The sequence below is a fragment of the Oryctolagus cuniculus genome, chromosome 17 (assembly GCF_051225735.1).
Source record: "Oryctolagus cuniculus isolate XC-2025 breed Fujian yellow rabbit chromosome 17, ASM5122573v1, whole genome shotgun sequence".
NCBI classification, from domain to species: Eukaryota; Metazoa; Chordata; class Mammalia; order Lagomorpha; family Leporidae; genus Oryctolagus; species Oryctolagus cuniculus.
In genome coordinates, this window is record NC_142883.1 from 62,488,524 (window position 1) to 62,505,184 (window position 16,661).

General features: G+C 49.6%; 1 protein-coding gene, 1 long non-coding RNA gene and 2 pseudogenes across 2 annotated transcripts in view; 3 read left to right on the forward strand and 1 right to left on the reverse strand.

Moving 5' to 3' along the window:
* The window catches only part of LOC108175821 (uncharacterized), a 193,388-nt gene that overhangs the window by 67,914 nt on the left and 108,813 nt on the right, over positions 1-16,661 (reverse strand). The window lies entirely within an intron of this gene.
* LOC149121277 (leucine-rich repeat-containing protein 37B-like) lies at positions 813-15,949 on the forward strand. Its single transcript, XM_089318002.1, is given in 11 exon segments — positions 813-1,271; positions 1,308-2,161; positions 2,251-3,265; positions 3,978-4,090; positions 8,024-8,149; positions 12,248-12,346; positions 12,476-12,539; positions 13,130-13,166; positions 14,121-14,310; positions 14,312-14,348; positions 15,595-15,949. Coding segments are annotated over 11 exon segments (3,330 nt in total). The 3' UTR covers positions 15,931-15,949.
* On the forward strand, positions 6,021-7,811 carry LOC149121278 (leucine-rich repeat-containing protein 37B-like; annotated as a pseudogene).
* On the forward strand, positions 10,090-11,880 carry LOC138846233 (leucine-rich repeat-containing protein 37B-like; annotated as a pseudogene).

Consider the following 16,661-nt stretch of genomic DNA (forward strand, 5'->3'; position numbering starts at 1 on the left):
CTGGAGCAAACCTTCGGGGTTGAAGTAGCTGAGGGGCTTTTTGGGGATCACAATCCCAGACAAGCCCCCAAATATGTTGTGCCCAGATCATTAGATCCCCGCAGAGACCCCCAGAGAGTTGATCACACCAAACTGTAAGAGCAAGGTTTCTTCGGGAGTACAAGCCACAACAGGGACCCCATCCAATGAACCCATGCAGCAGAGGAAGGAGTGAGGCCCCAGTCTTTGTTTGGGAGAGTTTTTAAAGGAAAAATGGGCTACATCAGCAGGAAAAAAGAGTTCATACAGCATGGAAGCTTTGGGCTCAGGGAGTTACAGCGGGGGCTTACAGCACCGGAGCTTTGGGGGCAGGGAGTTACTTTGTTTAGCAATCTCTACTGTGCTGTCCTTGGTCTACCGAGCTAGCTGTCCCTGGTAAAGTTTGATATCTCTGGAATGCCTGAATGCCTGCTTTTACAAGGACCTGGGTCTGCTATGGGAAATGGAGGCTGCTTTTTTTATTGTTTTAAAATGGAGTAATTTTGGTTCTTCACCACCTGGGTCTGTGACCCAGATCCTGCCTTGTGATGAGGGATGATGAGGCTGGCAGGGAGGCAGCTGTCGCCTCTGCATGGGCAGCGGAGGCTGGGGCCCAGTGGCTGTAGAAAAAGGCTGCCCTGGCTCAAAGCTGAAGAGCCCTGGAGGCGGAGCCTAATAAAGAATGTGTAAATAAAGGTCAGGTGTCATAAAGGGTGGGGCGGGGTGCACAGTTGCTAAGGCACGTGCTCCAAGGGGCTGCCATAATCCATCAGCTCCTGCTCAGGGCATACTGCATGTGCCCCAGCAGCCTGAGTCACTGTATCCTGAAAACCCCATCAATGACCCATCTGTGCCTGTGGGTCCCATGGCTCCTCTTCAAGTGGCAACTGCTGTGGCTGCTGGTCCAGGCGACTCAGCCTCTGGAGTGGACCCAGGACCTGGTCCAGCTGACCTCCAGCCTCCCTTGGCTCTCTGAGCCCTGGTCTTCCCACTCCTCGAACTTCCCACCTGAATCACCTGACGCGCTCACACCCATGGCAGACCCCAGCAGCTCTGATGACCTGCGGTCTTCTGCTCTTTCCCAGATGCTGGCCTCGCCTCAAGAGTCCACTGTGAGTTTGCTTCCTTTTCTGGAACTGCCCCCAGAGCCAGAACAGCTTGCTGTTCCGTACCAGTATTTCAATAGGCTGACTCGACAACAGAGGCTACCAGAGGCGATTCCCGTGCTAGACGGGGATCAGGATCAGCCCCTGGCTCTGCCTCCTTGACTGGAAGGAAATGCTCACCAGTCATTGGAAGCACTCGTTCTGCCTCTAGACAGTCAGAGTTCACAAGGAAACAAGTTGATTGTTTCACCCCTGACTCCCAAGAAAGATCTAGCTCCGCGTCGATGGCTTCCTAAGGTTGGTGTTGGAACTCCAGACAAAGCAGACAAGCTTCAGGGTCAAAATCAAGTTTTGCTGGCTGACTATGGGGTCTATCCTGGTGGTTTTCATACAGAATCCCAGGAGAACCCAGGGGAAACTGCACAGCCCTCTGAGCAGGCTGAACCATCTCAATTCCTGCTGGAGGGCCAGACTCAAAATCCAGAGACTCAGGAGCCCATCCAATCCTCCTCCCCACAGCAAGAAGAACAAGCTCCGCCTCCACAGCCCGTTGAACCAGATGAACCTTCTTCACCCCAGCAAGAGGGCCCAGGTGCAGACCTACAGCAGCCCGAGGAAGAAGCATCTCCATTGCAGCAGGAGGCCCCCGCTCAGAATCCATTTGCTACTGCAGAAGTAGTAGGTCAGGCATCAGTGTATCATGATCCTAACACTCTATCCTCACCTCAGATTGTAGCTCTCCAAGCAAACTTCCCCAGAGTCACACTGAAACCTGCAGACACGGAGCTGACAGAAGCCTCAGGGGCAGGTGAGGAAGTTCAATCTACTCCAAGCACGGAGCAGGCTCCAGCTCAGCCTCTGGGGCATCCTGAGGGAGTGGGACTCCCCTCAGCCCAACAAGAGGCCCCATTGCAGACTCCGGAATTCCCTGGGAGAGTGGAATCTTGGACTCAAGAGGGTCTAGCTCAGACTTCAGATCTCCCTGAGGAGACTGGACCTTTCTCTACCCAAAACGATGCCGCAGCTCAGCCCTCAGAGTATGCTGAGGAAGTCAGCCCATCTGTAGGCCAGCAGGGGGCCCCAGCTCAGCCTCCAGGCCTGCCTGTGACCACTGAATATTCCCCAGCAATCAGGAGCAGCCTGCTCAGCCTTCTGAGTCTCCCGAGATCGAACCTTCTAGAAGCCAACTGGAAGACCCGGAGAAGCCTTTGGCACTCCCTGTGGAAGTCAAATCTCCAGTACAGCAAGATCCCCAAGCTCAAGTGCTAGACTCTCCTGAAGAGAATATCATAGCTCAGACAACACAGATTCAGAAGGGGACAGACTGGTCTCTAGATCAGAATCAAGTTCACCGTTATAACCTGCCCAACGTGACCATCAAGCCTGCAGATGTGGCGCTGACCATAACTCCGGAGCCTACCATGGAGCGGGACGCTGCTCCAGCACAGCAGGAGGGCTCTGCTCAGACTCCAGGCCCTCCTGTGGAGACAGAACCCTATATTAGTGATCAGGAGCAGCCCACTCAGTATGTTGAGTATTCTGTAGAGAACAAACCCTCTCCAGCCCAGCAGGAGACCCCATATCAAACTCTGGGCCCTTCCCTGGAGACAGAAGCTTCTCCAGCCCAGCAGGAACCCCCAGAGCAGACTCCAGTCCCTTCTGCAGAGACAGAACCTTCCCCATTCCAGCAGGCACCCAGAGCTCACACTGCACGCCCTTCCGTGGAGGCAGAACCTTCTCCCCGTGAACAGGAGCAGATAGCTCAGTATACGGAGGCTCTGGTGGAGACTCAGCCTCCTCCAGGCCCTCCTGTGGAGACAGAGCCTTCTCTCAGAGAACAGCAGCAGATTGCTCAGTATGCGGAGGCCCTGGTGGAGACTCAAGCTCCTCCAGGCCAGCTGGAGGCCCTAGCTCTGACTCCAGTCCCTCCTATGGAGACAGAACCTTATATCAGTGAGCAGGAGCAACCAAGGTGGCCCTCTGAGTCTTCTGAGGAGGTTGAATCTTCTGGAAAGAAGACAGAAGTCCCAGCCCAGCCTCCAAGCCCTCACACAGTGACCATTTTATCTCCCGGTCACTATCAAGTTCAGCAGTACGACTTGCACAATGTGACTACTAAACCTCCAGACCTGCAGCTGACCGTAACACCAAAACCTGCAGCAGAACTGGAAACATTTCCAGTCAGCCATCAGGCCACGACAACTCAGGCCTCAGTCCCAGCTCTGCCTCCAAAGCCTCTTGAAGAGGTTGAACCATTGCAATTCAATCCCCAGAAGTTATGCAGGATGAGAAACCCTCTATGACCCAACAGGAGGAAACAGCTGAAAATGTACAGACCCCAAGGAGGCTGAGCCTTCTCCAATCCATCAGGAAGCCCAAGCTCTGAGGCCCAGGTGCAACTGCCCTGTGCCAAGCTCACCTCCAAAACAGGCATCCTGATGAAGCTCCTCAGTGAGCAGCAGGAAGAAAAGATAGCCAAGAAAGAATGGGACACAGAGCAGTGGAGGACTGAGACCTATATCAATGAGAGTACAGAAGCCCCGAGTGGACAGAAAGAGCAGGAGTCGAGTAAGGTGAGGACAGGAGACCTGCACTTTCCCATCACTTAGGAGACCCCACATGGGAAGACCAGGGGCTCCCAGTTAAGATCCCTTGGCTCTCTGAGCCCTGGTCTTCCCACTCCTTGAATGTCCCACCTGAATCGCCTGACTCGCTCACACCCATGGCAGACCCTGGCGGCTTTGATTACCTGGGGTCTTCTGCTCCCTTCCAGGTGCTGGCACACCACACCCACTTCCATGCCTACTCCTTCTCTGGGCACCTCTCCCTCCTTCCTCTAGTCTCATATTCAAGAGCAACAATTGGCCACCAGGCACCTACCCAGATGTCCTGGCCGCACACCTCAAGAACGCCTTTGCTGGCACCTTGGCTCACCTGTTTGACCCACCCAAGGAACCCCTTTACAGGTAACTTAGTTCTTTGTTTCTATTCATAGGATCTTACCTAGCCATATGGCCTGCTGCCTCTGCCAATTTAAACATACTATCAAGAGTGTCTGCATGACCATCAAGCCTGGCAAATACGACACATTGGCGTGAGTCGGAACTACCTGATGATCTTTTTTTTTAATTTTTATTTGTTTTAAATTTCTTACTTTAAAATTTTAGGGACAAGTTTAAAGTAACAATGTGATTAACTGCTATATTTTTATTCATCCATTCAGATTTCAACTCCCTAAATTGCTAAACTGCTCCCTTGCTAAAAGTCAGGTTCCCAATTACCACTATGTAATTTAATAATGTAACTTACATATGCACAAAGGATCATGAAAAAGAGATGGAAGGGGAAGGAAGTAATGTTGGGAACCACACACGTGGTGTTCTGTGCTCTTGGGTGCTTTGCTTTCCAATGATAACTCATTTGCACACAGTCTATAAACTGGTTTTCTATGTGTTGGGCCTCAAGGGCCCTCTGTCTTATAGAACAGGTCTACACTGCTCACTGCGGTTGTTTGTTTTTGCACTTGTAGAAAAGAGTACAAGTGATGCTGTTTTATTGGGAGCCTGGGAGTTTCTGGTCCCACAACCAGAAATGGCTGCCTGGCTCCTCTGATGCAGTCGGAAGGCTCCTCCATTCCTGTAGACTGTCCAATTCTGAACCTGCTCTGAGTCTCATGCTTTTCTATCCACAGAACACTCGGGTACTTTTAAGTATCTTTCTGTAGATGAGGGTTATTACCACTGATGTCATGACTTCCAAAATGTGACCACTTTCTTCCTTAGACAGCTTGAATTCGGATCTCAGTCAGGGATCTGAGGCATTAGCACAGTGATAACTGTATACCCATCTACACAATGTTGCTCACCTTTCTGACCAGTTTCCTACCAATTTTATTATTCCCTTCATCTCAAGAGGTGAGAAGGACAAGCATTGTTAATCTCCCTTTACAAGGGTGGGAAAGAACACATTGAGGTGAGGAGCAAGGCCCCTTGGCTTGACCTCCTCTGCCCTCACTCCCCTTACATGCCTATCTTTTGCCATGGACACCTGTGATGGCAGCAAGAACACAGGGCCACAGGGAGGGAGGGGGGGAGGAAGCCTGTGCTCCCTCAGCATGAGGCAGGACTGTGGAATGATGTGGCTGAGAAGCAGGGGCAGAGCCACAGAAGGGGCAGCTGGGTGGGGCCATTTGTCCTCCAGCCTTATTCTAAGCCTGGAGTGGTTGGTCATTGGAAACCAATGAAATAATACTGATCATAGTTACTGCTTTTTTAACACTGTGAACTCTTCTGAACGCCCCCTCTCAAAAATACCTTTTTCTCCTTTGTTGTTGCCATTTCATAAGGTTTGAGTTTGGTTTTACTTTTCTCTCTAAAGTCTCAATGATGGCCGGCACGGCTCAGTAGGCTAATCCTCCACCTAGCGGCACTGGCCCACTTGGTTCTAGTCCCGGTCGGGGAGCTGGATTCTTTCCCGGTTGCCCCTCTTCCAGGCCAGCTGTCTGCTGTGGCCAGGGAAGGCAGTGGAGGATGGCCCAAGTGCTTAGGCCCTGCACCCCATGGGAGACCAAGAGAAGCACCTGGCTCCTGCCTTTGGATCAGCGCGGTGCGCAGGCCACAGCACGCCAGCCGTGGCGGCCACTGGAGGGTGAACCAACGGCAAAAGGAAGACCTTTCTCTCTGTTTCTCTCTCTCTCACTGTCCACTCTGCCCGTCAAAAAATTCTTTTTTAAATTTAAAGTCTCAATGGTACCCCAAATATTAGATTTGACTCCTAATTTAATTGATCAGAGTGTAGGGACATAAAACTGTCCCATCAGTCTTCTGTGCCAAAAAGCAGTCTCTTCTTTTTTTGACAGTTGAAGAAGCATCTATAGGGAACCCAAAGGGGGCATTCATGAAGATATTGCAAGCCTGGAAGAACAACACCAGCAAGCAGCTGACTATTGAGCCAGAGAACTCAGTATCAAAGAGAAACAGCGTGGACTTCCCAGGCCGCATGAGTGAACAGCGGGACCTCAACGATGAAAGTGACATTATTAGTGCACTTATTATTGCCTTATTTCTCAGAGGAAAATCTACAAAATGTAGAATCAACATTATTACCATTCATTACACTGCTTTTTTCAAATGTGCAAGATAGAGAGAAGTCCCTGAGCTATGTGAAAACCCACATAAGGAGGCCCTCTCATCCTTACAGAAATAAGTTGAGAAAGCTCTATTTTCTGGAGAATTTGTTAGATGAAGTAATTCAAGAAAAAAATCGATGAGGTTAAAAAGGAAGAAAAAGCCACACTTATGCAGCCTATCCTGTTAGGTCCTCAATTTAACCCTCAAATCCTCCTAAAGAAATCAGAAACTGCCCCATCACAGAAGAACAGCCTGGCAACCATGCCAAGTGTGGGGTACAGGCTGCAGAGAGTGAAAAAAGTCACCAAGGGGCCAAAGGGCTTACGGGAAAGGCACCTCCAGATGAGGAAGAGCCTCGGGAGGAGACAGGGCACCTGGCCCTTTGCGGAGAGCATTGGGGGAAGAAGGCTTGGGAGAGCAGGCTCCAGGGAGCTGAAGGAGCTTCAAGTGGCTCAGAGGCCCAGGCAGGTGGCCGGAAACTCCTTGCACACGGAGCCCTTGCTCACAAAGGAACGTGAGGCTGCAGCCTCCTCTTTCCTGAAGAAACACATCCTGGGCAGGCCTTCTACCTCCCCTGCAAAATCTCTCTCTGAGATCAACAACAAAGGAAGACTTAACCTACACCATTTTTGTCTTAGAAGATGCCAATGCTAGAGCCAAAAATAAGGCGGCAGGGAAACCAATCTCGCATTCCAGACAGAATTACCGCTTTCATAAAACTCGCTCTCTCTCACCTGGTCCTCCGAACCCCCAAGGCCAAACTGAGTCAGAAGTTCAGAAGGAAAAATTCCCTCAACAGGCTGATGGCTGGGAAGAGGCCTCCGTTCCCTGCACTGCGGAGTCTCATAAACTCCCCATCCGGAGAGGCTTTCTCATCCCCCGGAGGCCTGCATTCTCAGGGGAGTCCTCCTCTGAGAGAATTGGCACTTTCAGAACCTTCTATAGAAGACACGGGAGGAAAACCATTCCAGAGGGCGTGTTTTCGAAGAAAATATTTTGACAGAAAACACCACTGTGCATGAAGAAACGCTCCCTGGCGACAAAATGCACATAGATCCTTCAGCTACAGATTCTGCTGGGACCGAGTTCAACGTAATGCCAACTGTGGACCAAACCAAGGAAACACAGTGGGAATACCCCAGCGAGGGCACTGAAGCCCCCACCATGCCCGCAGGCTTCACCTACCCCGTGATGCTGTCCCAGGGAGAACAGTTTGAAATTCAGCTGAATCAGCAGCTATGGTCCCTCATCCCCAACACGGACATGAAAAAGCTCATTTCTCACGTCATCCGCACTCTGAAAATGGACTGCTCTGAGGCCCAGGCACAACTGCCCTGTGCCAAGCTCATCTCCAAAACAGGCATCCTGATGAAGCTCCTCAGTGAGCAGCAGGAAGAAAAGATAGCCAAGAAAGAATGGGACACAGAGCAGTGGAGGACTGAGACCTATATCAATGAGAGTACAGAAGCCCCGAGTGGACAGAAAGAGCAGGAGTCGAGTAAGGTGAGGACAGGAGACCTGCACTTTCCCATCACTTAGGAGACCCCACATGGGAAGACCAGGGGCTCCCAGTTAAGATCCCTTGGCTCTCTGAGCCCTGGTCTTCCCACTCCTTGAATGTCCCACCTGAATCGCCTGACTCGCTCACACCCATGGCAGACCCTGGCGGCTTTGATTACCTGGGGTCTTCTGCTCCCTTCCAGGTGCTGGCACACCACACCCACTTCCATGCCTACTCCTTCTCTGGGCACCTCTCCCTCCTTCCTCTAGTCTCATATTCAAGAGCAACAATTGGCCACCAGGCACCTACCCAGATGTCCTGGCCGCACACCTCAAGAACGCCTTTGCTGGCACCTTGGCTCACCTGTTTGACCCACCCAAGGAACCCCTTTACAGGTAACTTAGTTCTTTGTTTCTATTCATAGGATCTTACCTAGCCATATGGCCTGCTGCCTCTGCCAATTTAAACATACTATCAAGAGTGTCTGCATGACCATCAAGCCTGGCAAATACGACACATTGGCGTGAGTCGGAACTACCTGATGATCTTTTTTTTTAATTTTTATTTGTTTTAAATTTCTTACTTTAAAATTTTAGGGACAAGTTTAAAGTAACAATGTGATTAACTGCTATATTTTTATTCATCCATTCAGATTTCAACTCCCTAAATTGCTAAACTGCTCCCTTGCTAAAAGTCAGGTTCCCAATTACCACTATGTAATTTAATAATGTAACTTACATATGCACAAAGGATCATGAAAAAGAGATGGAAGGGGAAGGAAGTAATGTTGGGAACCACACACGTGGTGTTCTGTGCTCTTGGGTGCTTTGCTTTCCAATGATAACTCATTTGCACACAGTCTATAAACTGGTTTTCTATGTGTTGGGCCTCAAGGGCCCTCTGTCTTATAGAACAGGTCTACACTGCTCACTGCGGTTGTTTGTTTTTGCACTTGTAGAAAAGAGTACAAGTGATGCTGTTTTATTGGGAGCCTGGGAGTTTCTGGTCCCACAACCAGAAATGGCTGCCTGGCTCCTCTGATGCAGTCGGAAGGCTCCTCCATTCCTGTAGACTGTCCAATTCTGAACCTGCTCTGAGTCTCATGCTTTTCTATCCACAGAACACTCGGGTACTTTTAAGTATCTTTCTGTAGATGAGGGTTATTACCACTGATGTCATGACTTCCAAAATGTGACCACTTTCTTCCTTAGACAGCTTGAATTCGGATCTCAGTCAGGGATCTGAGGCATTAGCACAGTGATAACTGTATACCCATCTACACAATGTTGCTCACCTTTCTGACCAGTTTCCTACCAATTTTATTATTCCCTTCATCTCAAGAGGTGAGAAGGACAAGCATTGTTAATCTCCCTTTACAAGGGTGGGAAAGAACACATTGAGGTGAGGAGCAAGGCCCCTTGGCTTGACCTCCTCTGCCCTCACTCCCCTTACATGCCTATCTTTTGCCATGGACACCTGTGATGGCAGCAAGAACACAGGGCCACAGGGAGGGAGGGGGGGAGGAAGCCTGTGCTCCCTCAGCATGAGGCAGGACTGTGGAATGATGTGGCTGAGAAGCAGGGGCAGAGCCACAGAAGGGGCAGCTGGGTGGGGCCATTTGTCCTCCAGCCTTATTCTAAGCCTGGAGTGGTTGGTCATTGGAAACCAATGAAATAATACTGATCATAGTTACTGCTTTTTTAACACTGTGAACTCTTCTGAACGCCCCCTCTCAAAAATACCTTTTTCTCCTTTGTTGTTGCCATTTCATAAGGTTTGAGTTTGGTTTTACTTTTCTCTCTAAAGTCTCAATGATGGCCGGCACGGCTCAGTAGGCTAATCCTCCACCTAGCGGCACTGGCCCACTTGGTTCTAGTCCCGGTCGGGGAGCTGGATTCTTTCCCGGTTGCCCCTCTTCCAGGCCAGCTGTCTGCTGTGGCCAGGGAAGGCAGTGGAGGATGGCCCAAGTGCTTAGGCCCTGCACCCCATGGGAGACCAAGAGAAGCACCTGGCTCCTGCCTTTGGATCAGCGCGGTGCGCAGGCCACAGCACGCCAGCCGTGGCGGCCACTGGAGGGTGAACCAACGGCAAAAGGAAGACCTTTCTCTCTGTTTCTCTCTCTCTCACTGTCCACTCTGCCCGTCAAAAAATTCTTTTTTAAATTTAAAGTCTCAATGGTACCCCAAATATTAGATTTGACTCCTAATTTAATTGATCAGAGTGTAGGGCTGTGGACTGACATAAAACTGTCCCATCAGTCTTCTGTGCCAAAAAGCAGTCTCTTCTTTTTTTGACAGTTGAAGAAGCATCTATAGGGAACCCAAAGGGGGCATTCATGAAGATATTGCAAGCCTGGAAGAACAACACCAGCAAGCAGCTGACTATTGAGCCAGAGAACTCAGTATCAAAGAGAAACAGCGTGGACTTCCCAGGCCGCATGAGTGAACAGCGGGACCTCAACGATGAAAGTGACATTATTAGTGCACTTATTATTGCCTTATTTCTCAGAGGAAAATCTACAAAATGTAGAATCAACATTATTACCATTCATTACACTGCTTTTTTCAAATGTGCAAGATAGAGAGAAGTCCCTGAGCTATGTGAAAACCCACATAAGGAGGCCCTCTCATCCTTACAGAAATAAGTTGAGAAAGCTCTATTTTCTGGAGAATTTGTTAGATGAAGTAATTCAAGAAAAAAATCGATGAGGTTAAAAAGGAAGAAAAAGCCACACTTATGCAGCCTATCCTGTTAGGTCCTCAATTTAACCCTCAAATCCTCCTAAAGAAATCAGAAACTGCCCCATCACAGAAGAACAGCCTGGCAACCATGCCAAGTGTGGGGTACAGGCTGCAGAGAGTGAAAAAAGTCACCAAGGGGCCAAAGGGCTTACGGGAAAGGCACCTCCAGATGAGGAAGAGCCTCGGGAGGAGACAGGGCACCTGGCCCTTTGCGGAGAGCATTGGGGGAAGAAGGCTTGGGAGAGCAGGCTCCAGGGAGCTGAAGGAGCTTCAAGTGGCTCAGAGGCCCAGGCAGGTGGCCGGAAACTCCTTGCACACGGAGCCCTTGCTCACAAAGGAACGTGAGGCTGCAGCCTCCTCTTTCCTGAAGAAACACATCCTGGGCAGGCCTTCTACCTCCCCTGCAAAATCTCTCTCTGAGATCAACAACAAAGGAAGACTTAACCTACACCATTTTTGTCTTAGAAGATGCCAATGCTAGAGCCAAAAATAAGGCGGCAGGGAAACCAATCTCGCATTCCAGACAGAATTACCGCTTTCATAAAACTCGCTCTCTCTCACCTGGTCCTCCGAACCCCCAAGGCCAAACTGAGTCAGAAGTTCAGAAGGAAAAATTCCCTCAACAGGCTGATGGCTGGGAAGAGGCCTCCGTTCCCTGCACTGCGGAGTCTCATAAACTCCCCATCCGGAGAGGCTTTCTCATCCCCCGGAGGCCTGCATTCTCAGGGGAGTCCTCCTCTGAGAGAATTGGCACTTTCAGAACCTTCTATAGAAGACACGGGAGGAAAACCATTCCAGAGGGCGTGTTTTCGAAGAAAATATTTTGACAGAAAACACCACTGTGCATGAAGAAACGCTCCCTGGCGACAAAATGCACATAGATCCTTCAGCTACAGATTCTGCTGGGACCGAGTTCAACGTAATGCCAACTGTGGACCAAACCAAGGAAACACAGTGGGAATACCCCAGCGAGGGCACTGAAGCCCCCACCATGCCCGCAGGCTTCACCTACCCCGTGATGCTGTCCCAGGGAGAACAGTTTGAAATTCAGCTGAATCAGCAGCTATGGTCCCTCATCCCCAACACGGACATGAAAAAGCTCATTTCTCACGTCATCCGCACTCTGAAAATGGACTGCTCTGAGGCCCAGGCACAACTGCCCTGTGCCAAGCTCATCTCCAAAACAGGCATCCTGATGAAGCTCCTCAGTGAGCAGCAGGAAGAAAAGATAGCCAAGAAAGAATGGGACACAGAGCAGTGGAGGACTGAGACCTATATCAATGAGAGTACAGAAGCCCCGAGTGGACAGAAAGAGCAGGAGTCGAGTAAGGTGAGGACAGGAGACCTGCACTTTCCCATCACTTAGGAGACCCCACATGGGAAGACCAGGGGCTCCCAGTTAAGATCCCTTGGCTCTCTGAGCCCTGGTCTTCCCACTCCTTGAATGTCCCACCTGAATCGCCTGACTCGCTCACACCCATGGCAGACCCTGGCGGCTTTGATTACCTGGGGTCTTCTGCTCCCTTCCAGGTGCTGGCACACCACACCCACTTCCATGCCTACTCCTTCTCTGGGCACCTCTCCCTCCTTCCTCTAGTCTCATATTCAAGAGCAACAATTGGCCACCAGGCACCTACCCAGATGTCCTGGCCGCACACCTCAAGAACGCCTTTGCTGGCACCTTGGCTCACCTGTTTGACCCACCCAAGGAACCCCTTTACAGGTAACTTAGTTCTTTGTTTCTATTCATAGGATCTTACCTAGCCATATGGCCTGCTGCCTCTGCCAATTTAAACATACTATCAAGAGTGTCTGCATGACCATCAAGCCTGGCAAATACGACACATTGGCGTGAGTCGGAACTACCTGATGATCTTTTTTTTTAATTTTTATTTGTTTTAAATTTCTTACTTTAAAATTTTAGGGACAAGTTTAAAGTAACAATGTGATTAACTGCTATATTTTTATTCATCCATTCAGATTTCAACTCCCTAAATTGCTAAACTGCTCCCTTGCTAAAAGTCAGGTTCCCAATTACCACTATGTAATTTAATAATGTAACTTACATATGCACAAAGGATCATGAAAAAGAGATGGAAGGGGAAGGAAGTAATGTTGGGAACCACACACGTGGTGTTCTGTGCTCTTGGGTGCTTTGCTTTCCAATGATAACTCATTTGCACACAGTCTATAAACTGGTTTTCTATGTGTTGGGCCTCAAGGGCCCTCTGTCTTATAGAACAGGTCTACACTGCTCACTGCGGTTGTTTGTTTTTGCACTTGTAGAAAAGAGTACAAGTGATGCTGTCTTATTGGGAGCCTGGGAGTTTCTGGTCCCACAACCAGAAATGGCTGCCTGGCTCCTCTGATGCAGTCGGAAGGCTCCTCCATTCCTGTAGACTGTCCAATTCTGAACCTGCTCTGAGTCTCACGCTTTTCTATCCACAGAACACTCGGGTACTTTTAAGTATCTTTCTGTAGATGAGGGTTATTACCACTGATGTCATGACTTCCAAAATGTGACCACTTTCTTCCTTAGACAGCTTGAATTCGGATCTCAGTCAGGGATCTGAGGCATTAGCACAGTGATAACTGTATACCCATCTACACAATGTTGCTCACCTTTCTGACCAGTTTCCTACCAATTTTATTATTCCCTTCGTCTCAAGAGGTGAGAAGGACAAGCATTGTTAATCTCCCTTTACAAGGGTGGGAAAGAACACATTGAGGTGAGGAGCAAGGCCCCTTGGCTTGACCACCTCTGCCCTCACTCCCCTTACATGCCTATCTTTTGCCATGGACACCTGTGATGGCAGCAAGAACACAGGGCCACAGGGAGGGAGGGGGGGAGGAAGCCTGTGCTCCCTCAGCATGAGGCAGGACTGTGGAATGATGTGGCTGAGAAGCAGGGGCAGAGCCACAGAAGGGGCAGCTGGGTGGGGCCATTTGTCCTCCAGCCTTATTCTAAGCCTGGAGTGGTTGGTCATTGGAAACCAATGAAATAATACTGATCATAGTTACTGCTTTTTTAACACTGTGAACTCTTCTGAACGCCCCCTCTCAAAAATACCTTTTTCTCCTTTGTTGTTGCCATTTCATAAGGTTTGAGTTTGGTTTTACTTTTCTCTCTAAAGTCTCAATGATGGCCGGCACGGCTCAGTAGGCTAATCCTCCACCTAGCGGCACTGGCCCACTTGGTTCTAGTCCCGGTCGGGGAGCTGGATTCTTTCCCGGTTGCCCCTCTTCCAGGCCAGCTGTCTGCTGTGGCCAGGGAAGGCAGTGGAGGATGGCCCAAGTGCTTAGGCCCTGCACCCCATGGGAGACCAAGAGAAGCACCTGGCTCCTGCCTTTGGATCAGCGCGGTGCGCAGGCCACAGCACGCCAGCCGTGGCGGCCACTGGAGGGTGAACCAACGGCAAAAGGAAGACCTTTCTCTCTGTTTCTCTCTCTCTCACTGTCCACTCTGCCCGTCAAAAAATTCTTTTTTAAATTTAAAGTCTCAATGGTACCCCAAATATTAGATTTGACTCCTAATTTAATTGATCAGAGTGTAGGGCTGTGGACTGACATAAAACTGTCCCATCAGTCTTCTGTGCCAAAAAGCAGTCTCTTCTTTTTTTGACAGTTGAAGAAGCATCTATAGGGAACCCAAAGGGGGCATTCATGAAGATATTGCAAGCCTGGAAGAACAACACCAGCAAGCAGCTGACTATTGAGCCAGAGAACTCAGTATCAAAGAGAAACAGCGTGGACTTCCCAGGCCGCATGAGTGAACAGCGGGACCTCAACGATGAAAGTGACGTTATTAGTGCACTTATTATTGCCTTATTTCTCAGAGGAAAATCTACAAAATGTAGAATCAACATTATTACCATTCATTACACTGCTTTTTTCAAATGTGCAAGATAGAGATAAGTCCCTGAGCTATGTGAAAACCCACATAAGGAGGCCCTCTCATCCTTACAGAAATAAGTTGAGAAAGCTCTATTTTCTGGAGAATTTGTTAGATGAAGTAATTCAAGAAAAAAATCGATGAGGTTAAAAAGGAAGAAAAAGCCACACTTATGCAGCCTATCCTGTTAGGTCCTCAATTTAACCCTCAAATCCTCCTAAAGAAATCAGAAACTGCCCCATCACAGAAGAACAGCCTGGCAACCATGCCAAGTGTGGGGTACAGGCTGCAGAGAGTGAAAAAAGTCACCAAGGGGCCAAAGGGCTTACGGGAAAGGCACCTCCAGATGAGGAAGAGCCTCGGGAGGAGACAGGGCACCTGGCCCTTTGCGGAGAGCATTGGGGGAAGAAGGCTTGGGAGAGCAGGCTCCAGGGAGCTGAAGGAGCTTCAAGTGGCTCAGAGGCCCAGGCAGGTGGCCGGAAACTCCTTGCACACGGAGCCCTTGCTCACAAAGGAACGTGAGGCTGCAGCCTCCTCTTTCCTGAAGAAACACATCCTGGGCAGGCCTTCTACCTCCCCTGCAAAATCTCTCTCTGAGATCAACAACAAAGGAAGACTTAACCTACACCATTTTTGTCTTAGAAGATGCCAATGCTAGAGCCAAAAATAAGGCGGCAGGGAAACCAATCTCGCATTCCAGACAGAATTACCGCTTTCATAAAACTCGCTCTCTCTCACCTGGTCCTCCGAACCCCCAAGGCCAAACTGAGTCAGAAGTTCAGAAGGAAAAATTCCCTCAACAGGCTGATGGCTGGGAAGAGGCCTCCGTTCCCTGCACTGCGGAGTCTCATAAACTCCCCATCCGGAGAGGCTTTCTCATCCCCCGGAGGCCTGCATTCTCAGGGGAGTCCTCCTCTGAGAGAATTGGCACTTTCAGAACCTTCTATAGAAGACACGGGAGGAAAACCATTCCAGAGGGCGTGTTTTCGAAGAAAATATTTTGACAGAAAACACCACTGTGCATGAAGAAACGCTCCCTGGCGACAAAATGCACATAGATCCTTCAGCTACAGATTCTGCTGGGACCGAGTTCAACGTAATGCCAACTGTGGACCAAACCAAGGAAACACAGTGGGAATACCCCAGCGAGGGCACTGAAGCCCCCACCATGCCCGCAGGCTTCACCTACCCCGTGATGCTGTCCCAGGGAGAACAGTTTGAAATTCAGCTGAATCAGCAGCTATGGTCCCTCATCCCCAACACGGACATGAAAAAGCTCATTTCTCACGTCATCCGCACTCTGAAAATGGACTGCTCTGAGGCCCAGGCACAACTGCCCTGTGCCAAGCTCATCTCCAAAACAGGCATCCTGATGAAGCTCCTCAGTGAGCAGCAGGAAGAAAAGATAGCCAAGAAAGAATGGGACACAGAGCAGTGGAGGACTGAGACCTATATCAATGAGAGTACAGAAGCCCCGAGTGGACAGAAAGAGCAGGAGTCGAGTAAGGTGAGGACAGGAGACCTGCACTTTCCCATCACTTAGGAGACCCCACATGGGAAGACCAGGGGCTCCCAGTTAAGATCCCTTGGCTCTCTGAGCCCTGGTCTTCCCACTCCTTGAATGTCCCACCTGAATCGCCTGACTCGCTCACACCCATGGCAGACCCTGGCGGCTTTGATTACCTGGGGTCTTCTGCTCCCTTCCAGGTGCTGGCACACCACACCCACTTCCATGCCTACTCCTTCTCTGGGCACCTCTCCCTCCTTCCTCTAGTCTCATATTCAAGAGCAACAATTGGCCACCAGGCACCTACCCAGATGTCCTGGCCGCACACCTCAAGAACGCCTTTGCTGGCACCTTGGCTCACCTGTTTGACCCACCCAAGGAACCCCTTTACAGGTAACTTAGTTCTTTGTTTCTATTCATAGGATCTTACCTAGCCATATGGCCTGCTGCCTCTGCCAATTTAAACATACTATCAAGAGTGTCTGCATGACCATCAAGCCTGGCAAATACGACACATTGGCGTGAGTCGGAACTACCTGATGATCTTTTTTTTTAATTTTTATTTGTTTTAAATTTCTTACTTTAAAATTTTAGGGACAAGTTTAAAGTAACAATGTGATTAACTGCTATATTTTTATTCATCCATTCAGATTTCAACTCCCTAAATTGCTAAACTGCTCCCTTGCTAAAAGTCAGGTTCCCAATTACCACTATGTAATTTAATAATGTAACTTACATATGCACAAAGGATCATGAAAAAGAGATGG